Source organism: Beta vulgaris, chromosome 6 (assembly GCF_026745355.1).
Source record: "Beta vulgaris subsp. vulgaris cultivar EL10 chromosome 6, EL10.2, whole genome shotgun sequence".
Classification (NCBI taxonomy): domain Eukaryota; kingdom Viridiplantae; phylum Streptophyta; class Magnoliopsida; order Caryophyllales; family Amaranthaceae; genus Beta; species Beta vulgaris.
Genome location: NC_079207.1, coordinates 54,605,893 through 54,621,063, shown reverse-complemented (window position 1 = coordinate 54,621,063; position 15,171 = coordinate 54,605,893). Strand labels below are relative to the sequence as shown.

The window sequence follows — 15,171 nt, the reverse complement described above, 5'->3', positions numbered from 1 at the left end:
GTTAGTTTTTGTAATGGTTGTCATGGTAATCGGTTGTATTGATTTTGTGAGTGTAATGTCTTACACAATGTTTCTGTTCCTCTTTTTTGTGGTATTTTTCGCTTCTTCAGTTTTGACTTTCTATATGTGTGTCTCACCACTGTCATCGAGTACTTGGCTTCCTTGGCTTCCTTGGCTTCCCGTTTCGACAACTGTAGGATGTTTTGCATTTATGATGTCTTCATCTTGGCCTTTCTCCTGCAATTATGGATATCATGTATGTGTTAATCGGATACGACAATAAATAAATTTATTTTATTGGTTTATACTTTTTTTATGCTTGCCATATCTTTGTGTTGTTGTTCCTCGTATGATTTTTCTAGTTGGTAGTTTGTCTCAAATGTCCTTTGGCAAATCAATTCAGTTGTCTCACTCCTTGTGCTGAGCTTTACCCTGAATGCAAATTGTTTTCCAATACAAATTCCTAGTCGGTCTTTCACCTTCTCATTGCCATTTTCCTGCCAATCAAGAAACTCACTAAGTTAACAACCAACTTCTTCAGAAATTCTATATTACTCAATTACATAGACATGTCAATTAGGCTATAAATCATGGTTGTTTATGAAAAAGTGTGTAGAACATGGAACTTTAAGATTTGGCCATGCACATAATATAAGTTTCTTAAGAAGTAATAAAAAAACCAAAAAAGGTTTATGGTGCCAAATTTAGTCCATAACGGGAAGTTGAATCTTATTTTAAGTACTTTTTCCTATTTTAACATTTAGCTTTACTCTACGAAATTGTATAAATATGAGTAAAGAATCATTGTAATGATCATTTAGATAACAAACACATTATAAACACAGATGCAAAATCTTTGAACTTGGCGTGATATTTCTAAATTTTCATATTACCTTTTTCTGCAAATCCAACAACTTGTTCACTGGGCTCCCAATAACTCTTTCAGCTTCATTATCGAATAATGCGAGTGGAACACATGCACTCCCGTCATCGATGTCAACTGTTAGAAGATACCTGTAATTATGAGGAGGTAAACATAGTAATTTATTAGTCATGAGATTGGAGAGGAGAGGCAAGTCAAGCAAGAAAAGTCAAGCTTTGCATAGAACATCGCGTGTTAATGGTTTGGATTAGACTGTAAGAAAGTTTATTGTCCACCATCAATTTGTTAGTGGGTGTTTACCTTATCTTTGGGTATTTGACCACAACATCACACTTGGTACAGTACGAAGTCTCATCGATCTTGGTCTTGCATGCGTCGCACGAGTTGTAATGCCATTTTTTGTGAAGATCTATGCTTGTAATTTTGGCATTGCAAGTAAAAGTCTCCTGTAGATTTTGATTGTTAGTTGAGTATTTTTTTTTTTGAGATATTTGGTAAAGAAAGTTTTTAAACTACCCTAGATTAGTATGTTATGAGTCATATGTTACCTTTTCTCCTGGGTCCTTTTGCAAAATATCTTCTAGCTTTTTTCTGTTCCGGAACATGGCTTGTTCTGGTGGTTCATGTGCTTGTGGTTGCAATGCTTTAATTGTTTCCATTTCATCCCCCCTATTTATGCATGCATGATTTGGTTAGTTGTTTTTTGTGTGGATTAATGTTTGTTTGTAGAATAGATTATTTGGAATGTTATTTAGGTTTTTAATGGCGTACCTTTGTTTAAAGCCTTTCTGATTCTGGAATGTCTTTGTTGAAGTATATTTTTGTTGCGCTAGTTGAGTTCAATTGGTATCTTCCTGTAAGACATGTGAATGCTAAGAAAAACTTAAACTTAGAAAATCTTAAGTTCAATTGCATTCGTCATTTTCATCACTCACCCGTTTGAATTTCGTAAATCTCAATAATATCAACATCAAAGATAAATAAGGAGGAAGATGATGATTATATTTAATGGAAAGATTAATTAAAGGAAAACCCATTACAATATCTTTTTTCAGTTTTCAAGTTTGAGTAATATAGAATAAAGAGTTTGTGTTTTTCTTTCTTTTACCTTGGTACATATTCACTTTTGTCGAAGTGATGATTACTATTTTGCAGGTTATCTCTTTTGTTTTCTCGGTGTCAATCAAATCTGCTTTTGCTCCCCACAAAGTGACTGTCACCTTCAAATTGTTGTATGAGTTGATTAGTACATTAGGGTAGTGAATCTCTTGTTTGAAATCCTTGTTTTTACTATCGGAAGAAGGTGTCTTACTTTGGATCTTCGATATAAATTCTTCTTATTGGACTCTTGTTTTGTCCTACATTGACCCAGGTTTTTTCCTCAACTCCAGTTAGCAAGCCAACAACATCTACATTTTGCACACCAATAACCAATGAGTATAAGTTGTTAAATATGCGGTTAGTATAATGAACTAGTTTTCTAATTAGCATAATAATTAGTACATTAATAAACAATTACCTATGTTGTAGTCACTTTTGTTGTTTCGTTCGTTCAATCGATCAAGTGGGTGTATCATAAACACTTCATCCTGGATTGTAGCTTGAGTTTCTTGTTCTTGAAAGATAGTCGTGTAAGGTGTAAACCTGATGATTAGGTCATTTTTCACGGGCAAGTGTTGTTTGTTGTTCCTAGCAACTTCAAAATCGTTTAGAGTGTGTATTTTTCCTTCTGAGATTTGATCTTTGTAAGCCTGTATCAAGTCTCTTCTCACAGTTGCTACAATGAGTCCTCCCTGTATATTTTGTTCATGTTAGTTATAGTTTATTAAACAATATGTTTTTTTTTTCATTTCCATTACTCGTTGGTTTTTTTTTCACCTTAACGGACTTATTATAGATTCTACGTTTTTCAAATATCAATCTCGTACAGTTTGTGTTGGCACATTACATTAGTTCCCGAACGCAAAGTAGGACCATATTCATGAGTCGTAACTTCAATAAATTACAACCGAACATGTTGTGTTTAAGGAAGAATACTATTTTTCTGTAATTTTCTTTTACCTGTTCTTCATAAAGTAGCATGTCAAACGAACTTGGGTTGCTTTGGTTGTACACCACATCCCATGTTCTTATCACTCGCGCCACCAATGGTTCCCCTCTGAATGTGGGCTTCAAGTCAAGAATATGTTGTCTTTTTTATTCCATTTATCAATGTTTTGATTCCTGCATGAGAAAGGGTTAGTATCAGCATTATCAAATATCAATTGTTTAATTCTAAACTGGACAACATGGATACTTTAGAAAAGAATATGGAGATGTAAAAGTATATATGGGAGTGACAATATATAGTAAACAAACTTGGGAATGATTTCATGAAAATGTAGTGTAGGCATCGCTTTTTATATAACAGATACTCCTGACATAAGTTCATTTTTATACATCTCTAAATATTTCTTTATAGACTACATTTTTTGTCATTGCAATTTGCTGATCTTCAGCATCTGTCCTTGGGATGCATATTTTCAACCCTTTACGTGCAGTGACTCTTGAGACAGCTACATATAGCTGGCCATGCGTGAATACTGGTTCTGGCAAGTACAGACCCACTTGATCAAATGTTTGCCCTTGGCTCTTGTTGATTGTCATTGCAAAGCACACTTTTATTGGAAATTGACGTCTCTTTAGGGTAAATGGCAACTTCTGATCAGATAGTGACATTTCCACCCTTGGTATAGTTACCAGCTCCCCTGCCTTTGTACCTGTAATCACGCGTGCTTCTATGACTCTTTGTTGTAATCTTGTGGCAATAAGGCGTGTGCCATTACACAACCCATCTCTTTGGTTGATGTTTCTCAACAACATAATAGGGCATCCCACCTTTATGTGTATCTCATGATTTGGTACCCCCGGGAACTTAAGGCTGTTAAGGAACTCAGTTGGGTACAATGCTTCGAGATTTCTTCCTCTTATGACTGTTCGACACACTCTATCTGCGCTCTTGTACACCATATCCTCTCCTGGAATCAATGCTTGAATGTGTTTGTTTATAGTGTCCACCGTTTCATTTTTAGGAGCTAGTATAGCCCTTTGTTGGAGGTACTTTGGATCCATGTGGTTTTCCAATATTCCAGGGTAAACTTCATGCACTAATACAACTATGGGATCTTCATCACTCTTTATCAATAGATCTTCGGGTATTTCTATCCACATAGGTTCCTCCTCATCTTCCTTTGAGATTGCCTTTATCTTTCCATCTCCTACATTTAGCACCCATTTGTAGAAGTATGCAAGATCTCTATTATCCTCGTCATTGTTTGTTTGTCTGAGCCGCATGTTAGTCCTCAAGGTGTAGACAGTACATTGTGGCCATATGATTGTCGATTTGCTAATCGATGCATAAACTATTTCTTCTCTGCCTCCATTTTGGACGACTGGCAGTGTTTGCCGGAAATCCCCTCCTAAGACGAGTGTTTTGCCTCCAAATATTGTATCCTTTGCTGATGGGTCATACAGTTGCATTATATCTCGAATTGTATGGTCTAATGCTTCGAATGCATGCCTATGTACCATTGGGGCCTCATCCCATATTATTAGTTTTGTTTGCCGTATGAGTTCTGCGAGATCAGATCCTTGCTCAATGTTGCAGCACGAGTCCTTGTTGAGATCAATGGGTATCTTGAACCGGGAATGCGCTGTCCTCCCACCCACTAATAGGAGTGCTGCTATGCCAGATGATGCCACTGGAAGTACTATGTTGTTTTGAGAGCGTAGCTTTGACATTAAGGCTCTCCATAAATAAGTCTTGTCGGTGCCACCGCTACCATAGACAAAGAAGATTTGGCATCTGTTACCGTAGACAGCTTCGAGGATGTTATCATACACCTGTTTTTGCTCAGCATTCAAGCCTTGCTCCAGATCAACTGAATCTTGAGTCAATGATTCAGTGGCATATGTTAGCTCTTCCAACAACAATCTGTTTCCAGCATCTTGCATTAGGGCCGCATCTGGTAATGGAATTCCGTGGTAGTCGGTGAGGGTTTTATTTTCCCTGTTTAAGATTTGTTCTATTTCAAACAGTATAGTTTTGAATTTGCTCTTCAGTCAAACTTTGGTTTGGAATACCCAACCTTTGACATTGTCGGAAGAGGATATCATCTGATAAGTCTTTCCAATGCTTATCCCATAAAATTTTTGGTTCTGAGACTTCACAAAAAAGTAGGATTATCACAAAAAGGTCGCGTAACTATGCACCAGTACTCCATGTGGCTGCTTGGAAAAGTCCCTCATGCCATTCATTATCTCCATCGAGGAGTCCGAGGGCATTGCATGCGGCCTTGTATGTGGGGTAGATGATTCCACCTACAGTTCTGATGTCCTTGAAACATGTGGCCCCTTTCACAATATTAAGAAGCATCCTTAAGTAGTACCTCTCTCCAGAGGCGGGGTGGGCAAAGTAAATCCTTCCAATGCTTCTTCCCAGTTCTCGCCTTTTCCATTTTTTCTTCTCACTCACCCATACCCACTTTGTCGGAAAGTCTACATATGTCAATTCGTGCGCTTCTTCAAATTCCTTATTAGCTGTCATCCATTCTGTAAGTGTTGTTTTCTTTGTCCCAACTCTTTCGAGGACGTCATCTAAGTGCTCATGGTCCTCAAAAATGATATCCTGATGATTTTCTAAGTGGAAGGTTAGTCGTTGCACTGGGGGATCCTTGTATTGAATATTGAATGCAAAAATTCGCCAACATGCTTCAGAGGCAGACACATATCTACACTTCAAGTAATCCATAATCTCATCTATGACTTCCTCTTGTTCATTACGTGTGCGACCATCATCATTACTTGTAACTTGTTCAATCCTTGCAAGTGCCATATCAGGCCCCTTGTTCATATACTTGAACAGGTATTTTAGCGACTGGTCTTTGTTGCACTATTCTACATTAATGTGGGCTTGAAATTTCACCAATAAGTCGATGTTGTAAGGGATGACAGACCTATTGTCCAAAGTTTGACCATTTTTGGTTGCCGTTTGACCATTATTACGCCTCATATGAACTGGGTAACCCTCTTCATTGAGCGTTGTTTTTGCCTGAAACGATTTTGGGTAGTATTTGGAACACTGCCATTTTGCATACATGGAGATTTTTCATTCATTGATCCACAAGGTCCATGCATCATTGATTGCACAACTATTTCATATCCCAAAGGGTCATTTTTCGAGTCTGGTAGCTCTGCAGATATGATTTTGTCTATGTCTTCAGATGTAGAGGGCTTATCTTCTGAATCTAAGAAGAGTAAAATGTGTGCATGCGGCAATCCCCTCTTTTGGAATTCAATGGTGTATATGACTGTCATGAGATTTTTTAAAAAGTTAGTTATTTTGTTTACTTTGAATTATGTATTCATATAGTTACGTAGCATAGTATCTATCTATATATACCTGCCAGTGTCTTTCCAAAGTGTTCTCTCACAGTGAGATCGCATATTAATTCATCAAGCTTGATTTTAAAAACTCGAGCCACCACATCCGGGCGATCTTCTGGTCGTTGTCCAGGTATGCTTGCTAGGAATTCTGTAATCTCTTGCCATTTCGGATTACATGTAAATGTTATGAATAGGTCAGGTGGTCCAGCCCATCGGCAGATGACCATTGCGTCTTGGTAGTTTTGCACCATGTATCTAGGACCTCCAGTGAATGAAGAGGGTAAGACAACTCGACGCCCTATTGAAGCTGGTGTTGTATCCCCTCTGGACACAGAATCAGTCAACCCGCAAAGGACATCCTTTCTGATTGTCGTTTGGTTGTTGCGTATAAAATCCAGCCTCACTAGTTGCAAGCATGTGAATGCGTCGACTATCAATTGTTGACGTAAACGGCCACAAAGAATCAGTGTGCGAGCCTCATTTAGTCTTTCCATAAAGCGGAAAGCATAATACTCTCTCATGGTGACAGTTGTTTTTTTTTTTTCGAGTTGTGACGTGAGAATCATTGTGTGGGATGTCAATTCTGTACCCATCTTCTCCATATGGAAAAAGGAGTGGATATTGTAGGGCCATGAAACTTGGGTGATTTTCTGATATCCTTTAGAGACGATGACTTTTCTCTTCTACTATCACATCTCGGGGACCTCTTTCATTGTCATTGTTTCCCACAATCAACGCTGCCAACTCATTGCTACTTGGTAGGTTGTATTGTCTACCATCTTTAGAACGGGTAGCAATTAAGCGAACCTGCACAGGTTGCATATCGATACCGGAGAAGCGCTCCTTAGCCATTCTGAAAACTTTGGCTAGTTCATTGTGCTCATCTAACATTCTCGAAAGGCCCTCAACTATTTGGGGGTCGAGATCACCTGGGGCATTGTTCGTCAATGAGCTGATCCTGTTTCTTACTTCATTGCTTGGATCATGCACATAGAGTTGGGTGAATCTTGGTTGTTCTCCATCAGGTGGTAACAAAGACCCAATCTTATGGTAGTTCTGACCAAGGATTCTGAATATATAAGGACCCCTTCCTCGATTAATTTTCCTGTCTACTTCCCCTCCCATTGATGTGAATGCAAATATAGAGTTGTATGCTCTAATGCAATCCTTGAATTTCGTTGATGTCCCACTATTAGGGTCAAGGAGCGACTTTAAGTACCGGGGTGGTTCTTTAAGCAACGGCAGTTTGACTTTTCCTTTTTGACAGCAAATATTGTACTTCGGATGGTCTTTGGCCCTCTCTCTTTTTACTCGTTCCTCTATCCAAACCCTTGCACCGCAATCTAGGCAGAAATGTTTGGGGCCACCAAAGTTCCATGGTGTTGTGTACTTTCCTTTTAAGAAGTAGAAAAGAAAAACATGGGTGAACTTAACTTGGGTTAAAATGTTTTTTAAAATTTTTTTTGTCATTACCAACGGTAAATTAGGATGTTCGGGCTTACTTTGAAGCAGTACATGTGTTGTTGATGTTTCACCTTGTTCTATAGTTATTTGTTGGGTGTTACCATCCACTGTTTTACATAACAGTTTTACATTTTTAATAACCAGTTAGTTAGTTAATACATGTTTAAGTAAATTTAATATTGCATCTAAAATATAATAAAGGTACCTCTAGTTGAGGTCGTTGGGGTGTGTATGGGTCTGTCGGATTGTGTTTCATTAGTAGACATCATAGTTTCATCTGGTGGTACTTGAGAATTGACTCGACGTCTTGAAGAAGATGTGGATTCTCTATTGTCAGTTCTTGTACGTCGTCTTGTTGGCGTACTTGAACCAATCTCACTATTGATTCCTTTACTTGTCTCCCCTACAAATATATTTTTAATTTAATTTTGTTATTATGTGGTATCTTCCATTTTTGTTATATATCATTAATTTTAGTACATGTTGACCAACCTGTTAATGTTATAGGTTGGTGTGCTCTTTGCACCTCAATCAATCTTGAGGGCATAGGTGCATTTGTCCACCTGATTGGTAGATGCTTTGGTCTTGAATTTGTCGTTATATTATGGCTCATGCTAAGATTTGTGGCTCTATTTCTTCTTTGTATGAGAATGAAGCTCGTAGTAGTCTATTGTGTCTTGCTTGATCTTTTGTATCCATACCTGATTTCTTTTTCATTCATGGCAGTCGGTTAGAAATACACAAAGTTTCTCCTTAACAGAAGTTTAGTTCTTTTGATATAAAACTTGCATTTGTTTTATTAAATAGGCTAACATACATAAGTTAATAAAAGTGAACCACGTAAACTAAAGAAAGATCATTGTGTTCTAACTCTAAAATTGGACCTAAACCAACGGGAAATGAAAGTCATTCCTCATGAAGCTGCAGCTTTTTATAGTTTTTGGGAAGTTGCATCAGATTGATAGTCCAATAGGTCCTTGGCCTTGCGTAGCTCTTCAACTAAGGCTTTGTTTTCCCAGCATATATCCATATAGTTTTGCTTTAAGGTCTCGAAAATTCATTTCTTCCTTTACTCGTTCAATATCTGCTATACGACGTTTTTTCCTCTCACGGCGAACACTCTCTAGGTTGAAATCAGCTATTTCAAATTGGTAGCACTCCTTCAATTTAAATATAGCTAATTGGGCTGCATGCTCAGTAGCAATTACCAATTCTTTTGATTTTTGGCTCTTTATTTTGGTTGTCGGACCGTCTTCTGTGGTTCTCAGCTTTATCGTTGCTGCATATTGTTGTCGTCGCTCCTTATAGTGTTGTTTGTACAGTGGTGGCGGTGAACCATACCAGTTGATGATAGTGGTTAAAAGAGTCGTGTAACTTATTGTGAATAGTTTTGTGGGATTATTCATAGTGAAACTGTCAAATGACATGGGATAAATTAATAAAAATTATGAAATAATATAGTTAATCAATCATCATTTTTGTACGCAATGACAACTATTGTTTTTCATTCAATCAAACAATTGAGTCATTTAATCATGATTTTTCTACGTAATGACAAATATGTTTTTTTCGTGTAATAATCTAGGGCATTACCAAAGAACAAAAACTAATTAGGTATCAAACAAAACTTAAATTTGGGCAAACAAAGTTCTTAATATTCTAGCAAGTTGAGTGGGATACGACATACTTGCAATACTATAATTTTAGCCAGGAAAAAAAAATATATTAGTTCAAGGAAATGAAATACCTTTTGATGAATCCAAAAGTGTGTTGATTTCTGTTGTGTTTAATATTCACCCAAAGTTCCTGTATTCAAAAAGTCGCACTCATTACAATATTTTTATAATAATCAACACTAATCTGGCTCTAAATTATTAATTTCTAAATGGTCCATGTTTATACCTACCTATGAAGCTAGGAGCTATTTATTGTCTTGTGGAAAAAAGAAATGCTAATGAAAATTTTCATAACATTTAGGTTTTGGAATTATAAAAGTGTAATGATAAATGTGGAGAATTACATAAAATATGAACTCTTTACTCTTTAGTCTTTCCCTGCACCCTTAATTATTTCTCTATCTTTCTCCTAAAACATATTTATCATCACATGGTGTGTCTAATACAATTACTCAAGAAACAGTAATAAGATCATATACTTATATTCAACAACTATCGTTTTTAAGGTTATTTTCTTGTTCTTTTTTTATTGGGAAATTCCCACTGGTAACCCTGTACTATGGAACAATTGCAATCGTAAACCGTTTTTCTTTTGAGTTTCAAAAATAACCCTATACTTAGTAATATTGTACAACTGTGACATTAATGATGGTTTAATCGTTACTTCAACCATTAGTATTATTGGTTTACCTAACCCAGATTAACCAACATTAACTAATACAAATAAAATGTTCTTCAATACTTCATCATAGTGAAGAAAAATCTAATAATACTAGTGGTTGAAGTAACGATTAAACCATCATTAATGTCACAGTTGTATAATATTACTAAGTATAGGGTTATTTTTGAAACTCAAAAGAAAAACGGTTTACCATTGCAATTGTTCCATAGTATAGGGTTACCAGTGGGAATTTCCCTTTTTTATTTGGAGTGACTACAAAAAAAACAAAAGCATAATAATACAGAAGCTCCAAATAAATATATTAGCTTTGAATGTATCATGTAATATTATATCCTAATGCATTATTTCGAATCTTTCCAATATTAAAATGGACAGAAAACATAAAAGGTGTATCTTTCAAATGAAAATTTAAAGGGATATATCTTTCCAATATTTACACTCGCTAGGAGTTTGTCCTGATAATATGGGTTACTAAGAGGAAAAGAAAACCAAAATTTTTCCACTTACTGGCCTTCCCTTATGTTAAGGATTTACATCCTAATTCTTTTTTAGTTAGTAAAATAAAACCCCCAAATAACCTCTAGTGGCCAGTGAGGTTTGATCTCATATCCTTCAAGGCATAATGCCAAACCTTACTTGGTGGATCTACATCCTACCTATAGTACGTTCTGTACGAAGCAAACATTATTCTTAGCTTACATACAATCTGGATTAACTAAAAATAAGTACATACTCAAATACCCAATTGTTTATATTTATTTGCTTCTTTAAGTTATCACTTCTCACTATATATTCACCTTAAAGAAAATAGAAAAACACAATAACATAAGATAAATGTGTTCAAAGACTGGCCAAAGAAGCAATCTATATTCAAATTTCTTCTCCTTATTCCTCTTAAGCCTCAAATAAGAGATTGTGTAGAGTCTGTAGACACCATGGGACTAAAGGCGTAGTAAGCCCACTATATATTCAAAATATGTGAACAAATTCACTCCAGAGATGGGCAAGCGTTTTGTAATGCAAGAACAATTTTGTCCCAGTTTGAAAACTCTGAAAGCACAAGACAAATTCATCAAGGAAAAGACATTCAAGTGTCGATTGTACAAATTATAGTTTATGCTGAGCTTCCCAAAGAAGCTGCCCATAAGGAAACTTTATTGTTGGACTTAAGATATTCAAATATGGGTGGGTGAAGAATATTAGAAATACATGTGGAAGTCTAAGCAAGTTATTGTATAAACATCATATGAGAATGCCAGAAGAAGACAAACAAATTAGTTAATACCCCTAATACCCGCCCCTAAGAGTCTCACTATTTCTTTCAAGAAAATCCAAGGTAAAGAAAGGCAAGGGAAGAAACAGAAAAAAAAATACATCAGTTGTAATGGAACTCTTTTTATAAGGTCTACTTATATCCAGGCTCTTAATCTTGGCGCAAATGTATCTACTTCTCAAATCTGTATCGCAGCATGAGATTTAGATATATAAACTTTGCTAAAGCATCTTTAGTTCATCTATCTGTCCAACATAGTTACCGTTGAAGTGCAAAATAATGCTAAATCTCTTTGTTAGCAATCACACTTTGGTTTCCAGCTTGTGGATTTTTTTTGTGTTATTGTCTGAGTTTGTTAAATCATAAACACCAATGCAAGTCTGTCTCTGCTATATGTTGTCTGGTGAACCTATGACTTTATATTTTTGTTTGGTTTTGTACAATGATCCTGACTTGGATATACAATAGTCCGCCCTGGTCCTTTGAAGGTATGTTCAACATCTCCTTAATTTACTTCCAGTATTAAACTTTAAAATCTGAATGATATGGTAGAATACTTATATATCAACTTAGAAGTGTGGATGTATAATTTGTTTCCACAAGAAGAACCTGGTGGGCAACGTGCTCTGATATTTGACCAAGGAAACAGAATTTCTCAGGTAAACTGAACATAATAGAAGAGATTAGAATTAACATGTAATGTGCTGAATTTTATACGTTTTCACTCAACATCTGATTCACATTATTACTACTACTATTTTCTTCAACATTGTTATTTTTTATTATTATGTTGCATTAACAGCAAGCCTTCTACACTCATCTATTGACAGGTAAATCATGGGCTCTAAGATATCAAAGATGCTTTTTTTCCTTAGGTGATGAAACTGGCATGGGCCATTAGGCCAAGGCCGTAAATTACACCTAATGAAACTTGAACTCATGATCTCAAGGTCATGAGCACAAGCTATAGCCACTGAAGGCAATCTCGGTAATATGACCTGGGGTACACAAATACACAATGCATGCATATAACCACAAAAGTAGAGGAAGGGAAGTGCTAGGATCTCAAAGATAGCTTAATTATAAGGCTTAACACGATCAAGCACTTAGTAAGATAGCATTATCAGAGCTATATGATATTCTGATGTCATATGCAGATCCAATCCACCATTCCACGGATGCAGTCTTATATCTAATTTATATCTAATTTCAGTGACAGATACTACATGCAGACCACAGGTCAAACTAATTATATTGAATTGAATGCAGGATGAAAAGCATACAATTAACAGATGTTCTACACTCATCTATTGACAGGTAAATCATGGGCTATGCTTCATGTAAAATAGTTTTCTCGAATTTTTGCCACTGGTAGAAGATGGGAAATGTCATCCAAATGCTACTGTGTAATATCCAAAAAGATAAAACTACCCAAGTGATACAAAATGAAGAAGCTTGTGCATTGTCTTTTGTTCATTAAAAGGCCGAATATATTTTCTATAGGATAAATTTGGAGGTTATCTAAAACTTAATGCTCAGCTAGCCAATATTGGTAAGGTTCATTTTGTAAGGTGGACCTCGTGTTTTTGTTAGACATGGGGGATATACATCTCCAGTGTTCGTTTTCTCATGTTTAAGAGAGACATTTATATGCATTAGAATTGTAGGCTTGTAGCTGTCACTCCCTGCATGTTTAACACTTTCCCCATCTTTGGATAATTGATCTGCAACTTTCTAACAATTAAGTTCTTTTTGAGGTTCAGTTTTTTCAAGAGCATCATAATATGCAAATTCAACACGACTTATATCTAATTTTAGTTACAGATACTACATGCAGACCACAGGTCAAACTAATTATATAGAATTGAATGCAAGATGAAAAGCATACAATTAATTAACAGAGAAAAGTACCCTATCTACATGTACTAATGATAAAAGCCTTCTAGAAATACAATGTCTATAGAAACCAGCCTATCATGTCTTTAGATACCAATACTCCAACATTGTAACACACAATGGAATGCAAAGACTACTCCCCTTTCCGGCTTTCAGACAGAACATAAAAATTAAAAAAAGGGACAACCTTTTCATTTTTCAGATTTAAGGATTTTGTATATCCTAGAGGCCTGGACTTCTATTATTTCAATGGTGCACAACTGAAGGCTGTCTGTGTAGAACAATGATTGGTTTTAGACAAATTTTCTTGGTCGTATGTTTTCTACTCTTATTTCATCTACTACATAATAAGATCTAGATTATATTATAATTAAGTTGTCCCTTATATGTTTTCTTTGTACAGCATATGAATTTCCCCCTCCCCTTCCCCTTCTCCTTCCCCTTCTCCTTCCCCCTACCTGACAAAATAATACCGGCAGTCAAATCAGCAACTTCTACCACACAGTTCATCCAATTACCAGCAATCTGACTCCATCATCACTCATAAAAAATCACATATTACAACAATCACAACTATCTAACAATATCAATGAAGCTTGTGAACACTGATCTACAAAAGAAAATAAGAAAAAGATGAAAATAATACCTTGCAAAGTTAAGTAATTGCAAAAATCCTCTGCCCATAAAAAAACGAAGAGAAAACCAATTAATTAAATAAACAAAAGAGAACTGAAAAATTAAGTTCAATCTATCCCAGAAAACAAATGTCAGATTACATAATACCTTTTTGAAGAAAAATAACAGAAATGAAAGGATCATACATTAACCCTATTCTTTATATATAGAGATAGGGGAATATTTCAGTTACAAAATTATGCAGTAATTGAATGTATAATTGAACTTCAATGTACAATGAGAATACTAAGAGGATTTAGGAGTAATTCGTGAATTAATTTGTGATTATTTTGCTAAGATTAACAATCTAACCTTTATGATGTTGCCCTCCGAAATCTGACCTTTGAACTCCATTGATTGTTTCGTATTCTCCAACAGCAATAATAAGAGTGGATTAGAGGCAAGGAATATTCGAAAGCCATTAATTGCGAAGAGGAAGAACACTTTAATGTTCATGGTGGATTTCAAAAGGGAAATGGAGGGGATGAATGGAAGCTTGGAACGCTCGAAGTAAGTATTGAAACTGAGTATTAACTAAACTCTTACCTATAAATTTATGGAAATACAAATCAATAAAGAAGGTTGGATCAGATGGTGAAGCACTTGGGTTTCTTCACATGAGTCAGTAGTTCGGATCTGGACTTCAGCAAATTTTTTTAAAATAATGGCACACGTGACTCAGTTAGCTAATACACACGTGGCAAATTCTGATGATAAGAGGAGGGTGCCACGTGGCGCATCAACAGTGTCACGCACACCTTTTAATATATTAGTATAGATATAGAGAGTTTTTTCTATCTCTATTGGAAAATCTTTTATCAAATTATTGGATTATTTATCTCTACTAGTAAGAATTTGGAATTTGATTTGTTAGTCTTTTTTTGTGGGAGCTTATAGTTATGTTTTTATCGTTGTTTCAAATATACAGTCCATTGATGGTTTGCTTTACAAATTTGCAATCAATATTAGATTTTTCGCACGCTATCTACACGGTTCAATAGAGTGATTTCTTCTAAAAATTATATCTGAATGCTAGACACTCTTATGATTCAGCAAAAAAATACGAGGCTATATTGTATTGTCAGATCTGATTTATTATTATCATAATTATATCGTAGAGAAAATTTGAGCAAGTTAGGGCCGGTTCTCCCCAACTTATTTTCATTTCAGTTCAGTTCAATTCAATTCAATTCAGCTT

The 15,171-nt window shown here is 35.6% G+C and overlaps 2 protein-coding genes and 1 long non-coding RNA gene across 3 annotated transcripts; all 3 read right to left on the bottom strand.

Moving 5' to 3' along the window:
• Positions 1–302: 302 nt before the first annotated feature.
• Positions 303–1,548, bottom strand: LOC125498184 (replication factor A protein 1-like). The gene is made up of 4 exons (XM_057395977.1): positions 1,432–1,548; positions 1,184–1,329; positions 894–1,014; positions 303–497 (listed from the first exon to the last, which is right to left on the bottom strand). Exons 1-4 carry the CDS (start codon positions 1,540–1,542, stop codon positions 303–305), a joined length of 573 nt encoding a protein of 190 aa, XP_057251960.1. The 5' UTR covers positions 1,543–1,548.
• Positions 1,549–3,316: 1,768 nt separating this feature from the next.
• LOC104886460 (uncharacterized) lies at positions 3,317–4,876 on the bottom strand. Its single transcript, XM_010670908.2, has one exon. The coding sequence runs from the start codon at positions 4,874–4,876 to the stop codon at positions 3,317–3,319; it is 1,560 nt and encodes a 519-aa protein (XP_010669210.2).
• Positions 4,877–8,011: 3,135 nt separating this feature from the next.
• LOC125498381 (uncharacterized) lies at positions 8,012–14,383 on the bottom strand. Its single transcript, XR_007275366.2, has 5 exons — positions 14,286–14,383; positions 13,945–13,974; positions 9,519–9,577; positions 8,264–8,479; positions 8,012–8,174 (listed from the first exon to the last, which is right to left on the bottom strand). It is a non-coding gene; the product is annotated as an uncharacterized LOC125498381 (long non-coding RNA).
• Between the last annotated feature and the right edge of the window lie 788 nt (positions 14,384–15,171).

What these genes read in the sequence shown, in the direction of transcription:
- LOC125498184 (XM_057395977.1), bottom strand. Translation starts at nt 1,542, where the DNA reads ATGGAAACAATTAAAGCATTGCAACCACAAGCACATGAACCACCAGAA. An exon ending in GTCAAATACCCAAAGATAAG is followed by an intron (nt 1,015 to 1,183) that starts GTAAACACCCAC and finishes TCATAATTACAG; the next exon opens with GTATCTTCTAACAGTTGACA. An exon ending in TGTTGGATTTGCAGAAAAAG is followed by an intron (nt 498 to 893) that starts GTAATATGAAAA and finishes CTTGATTGGCAG; the next exon opens with GAAAATGGCAATGAGAAGGT.
- LOC104886460 (XM_010670908.2), bottom strand. Translation starts at nt 4,876, where the DNA reads ATGCAAGATGCTGGAAACAGATTGTTGTTGGAAGAGCTAACATATGCC.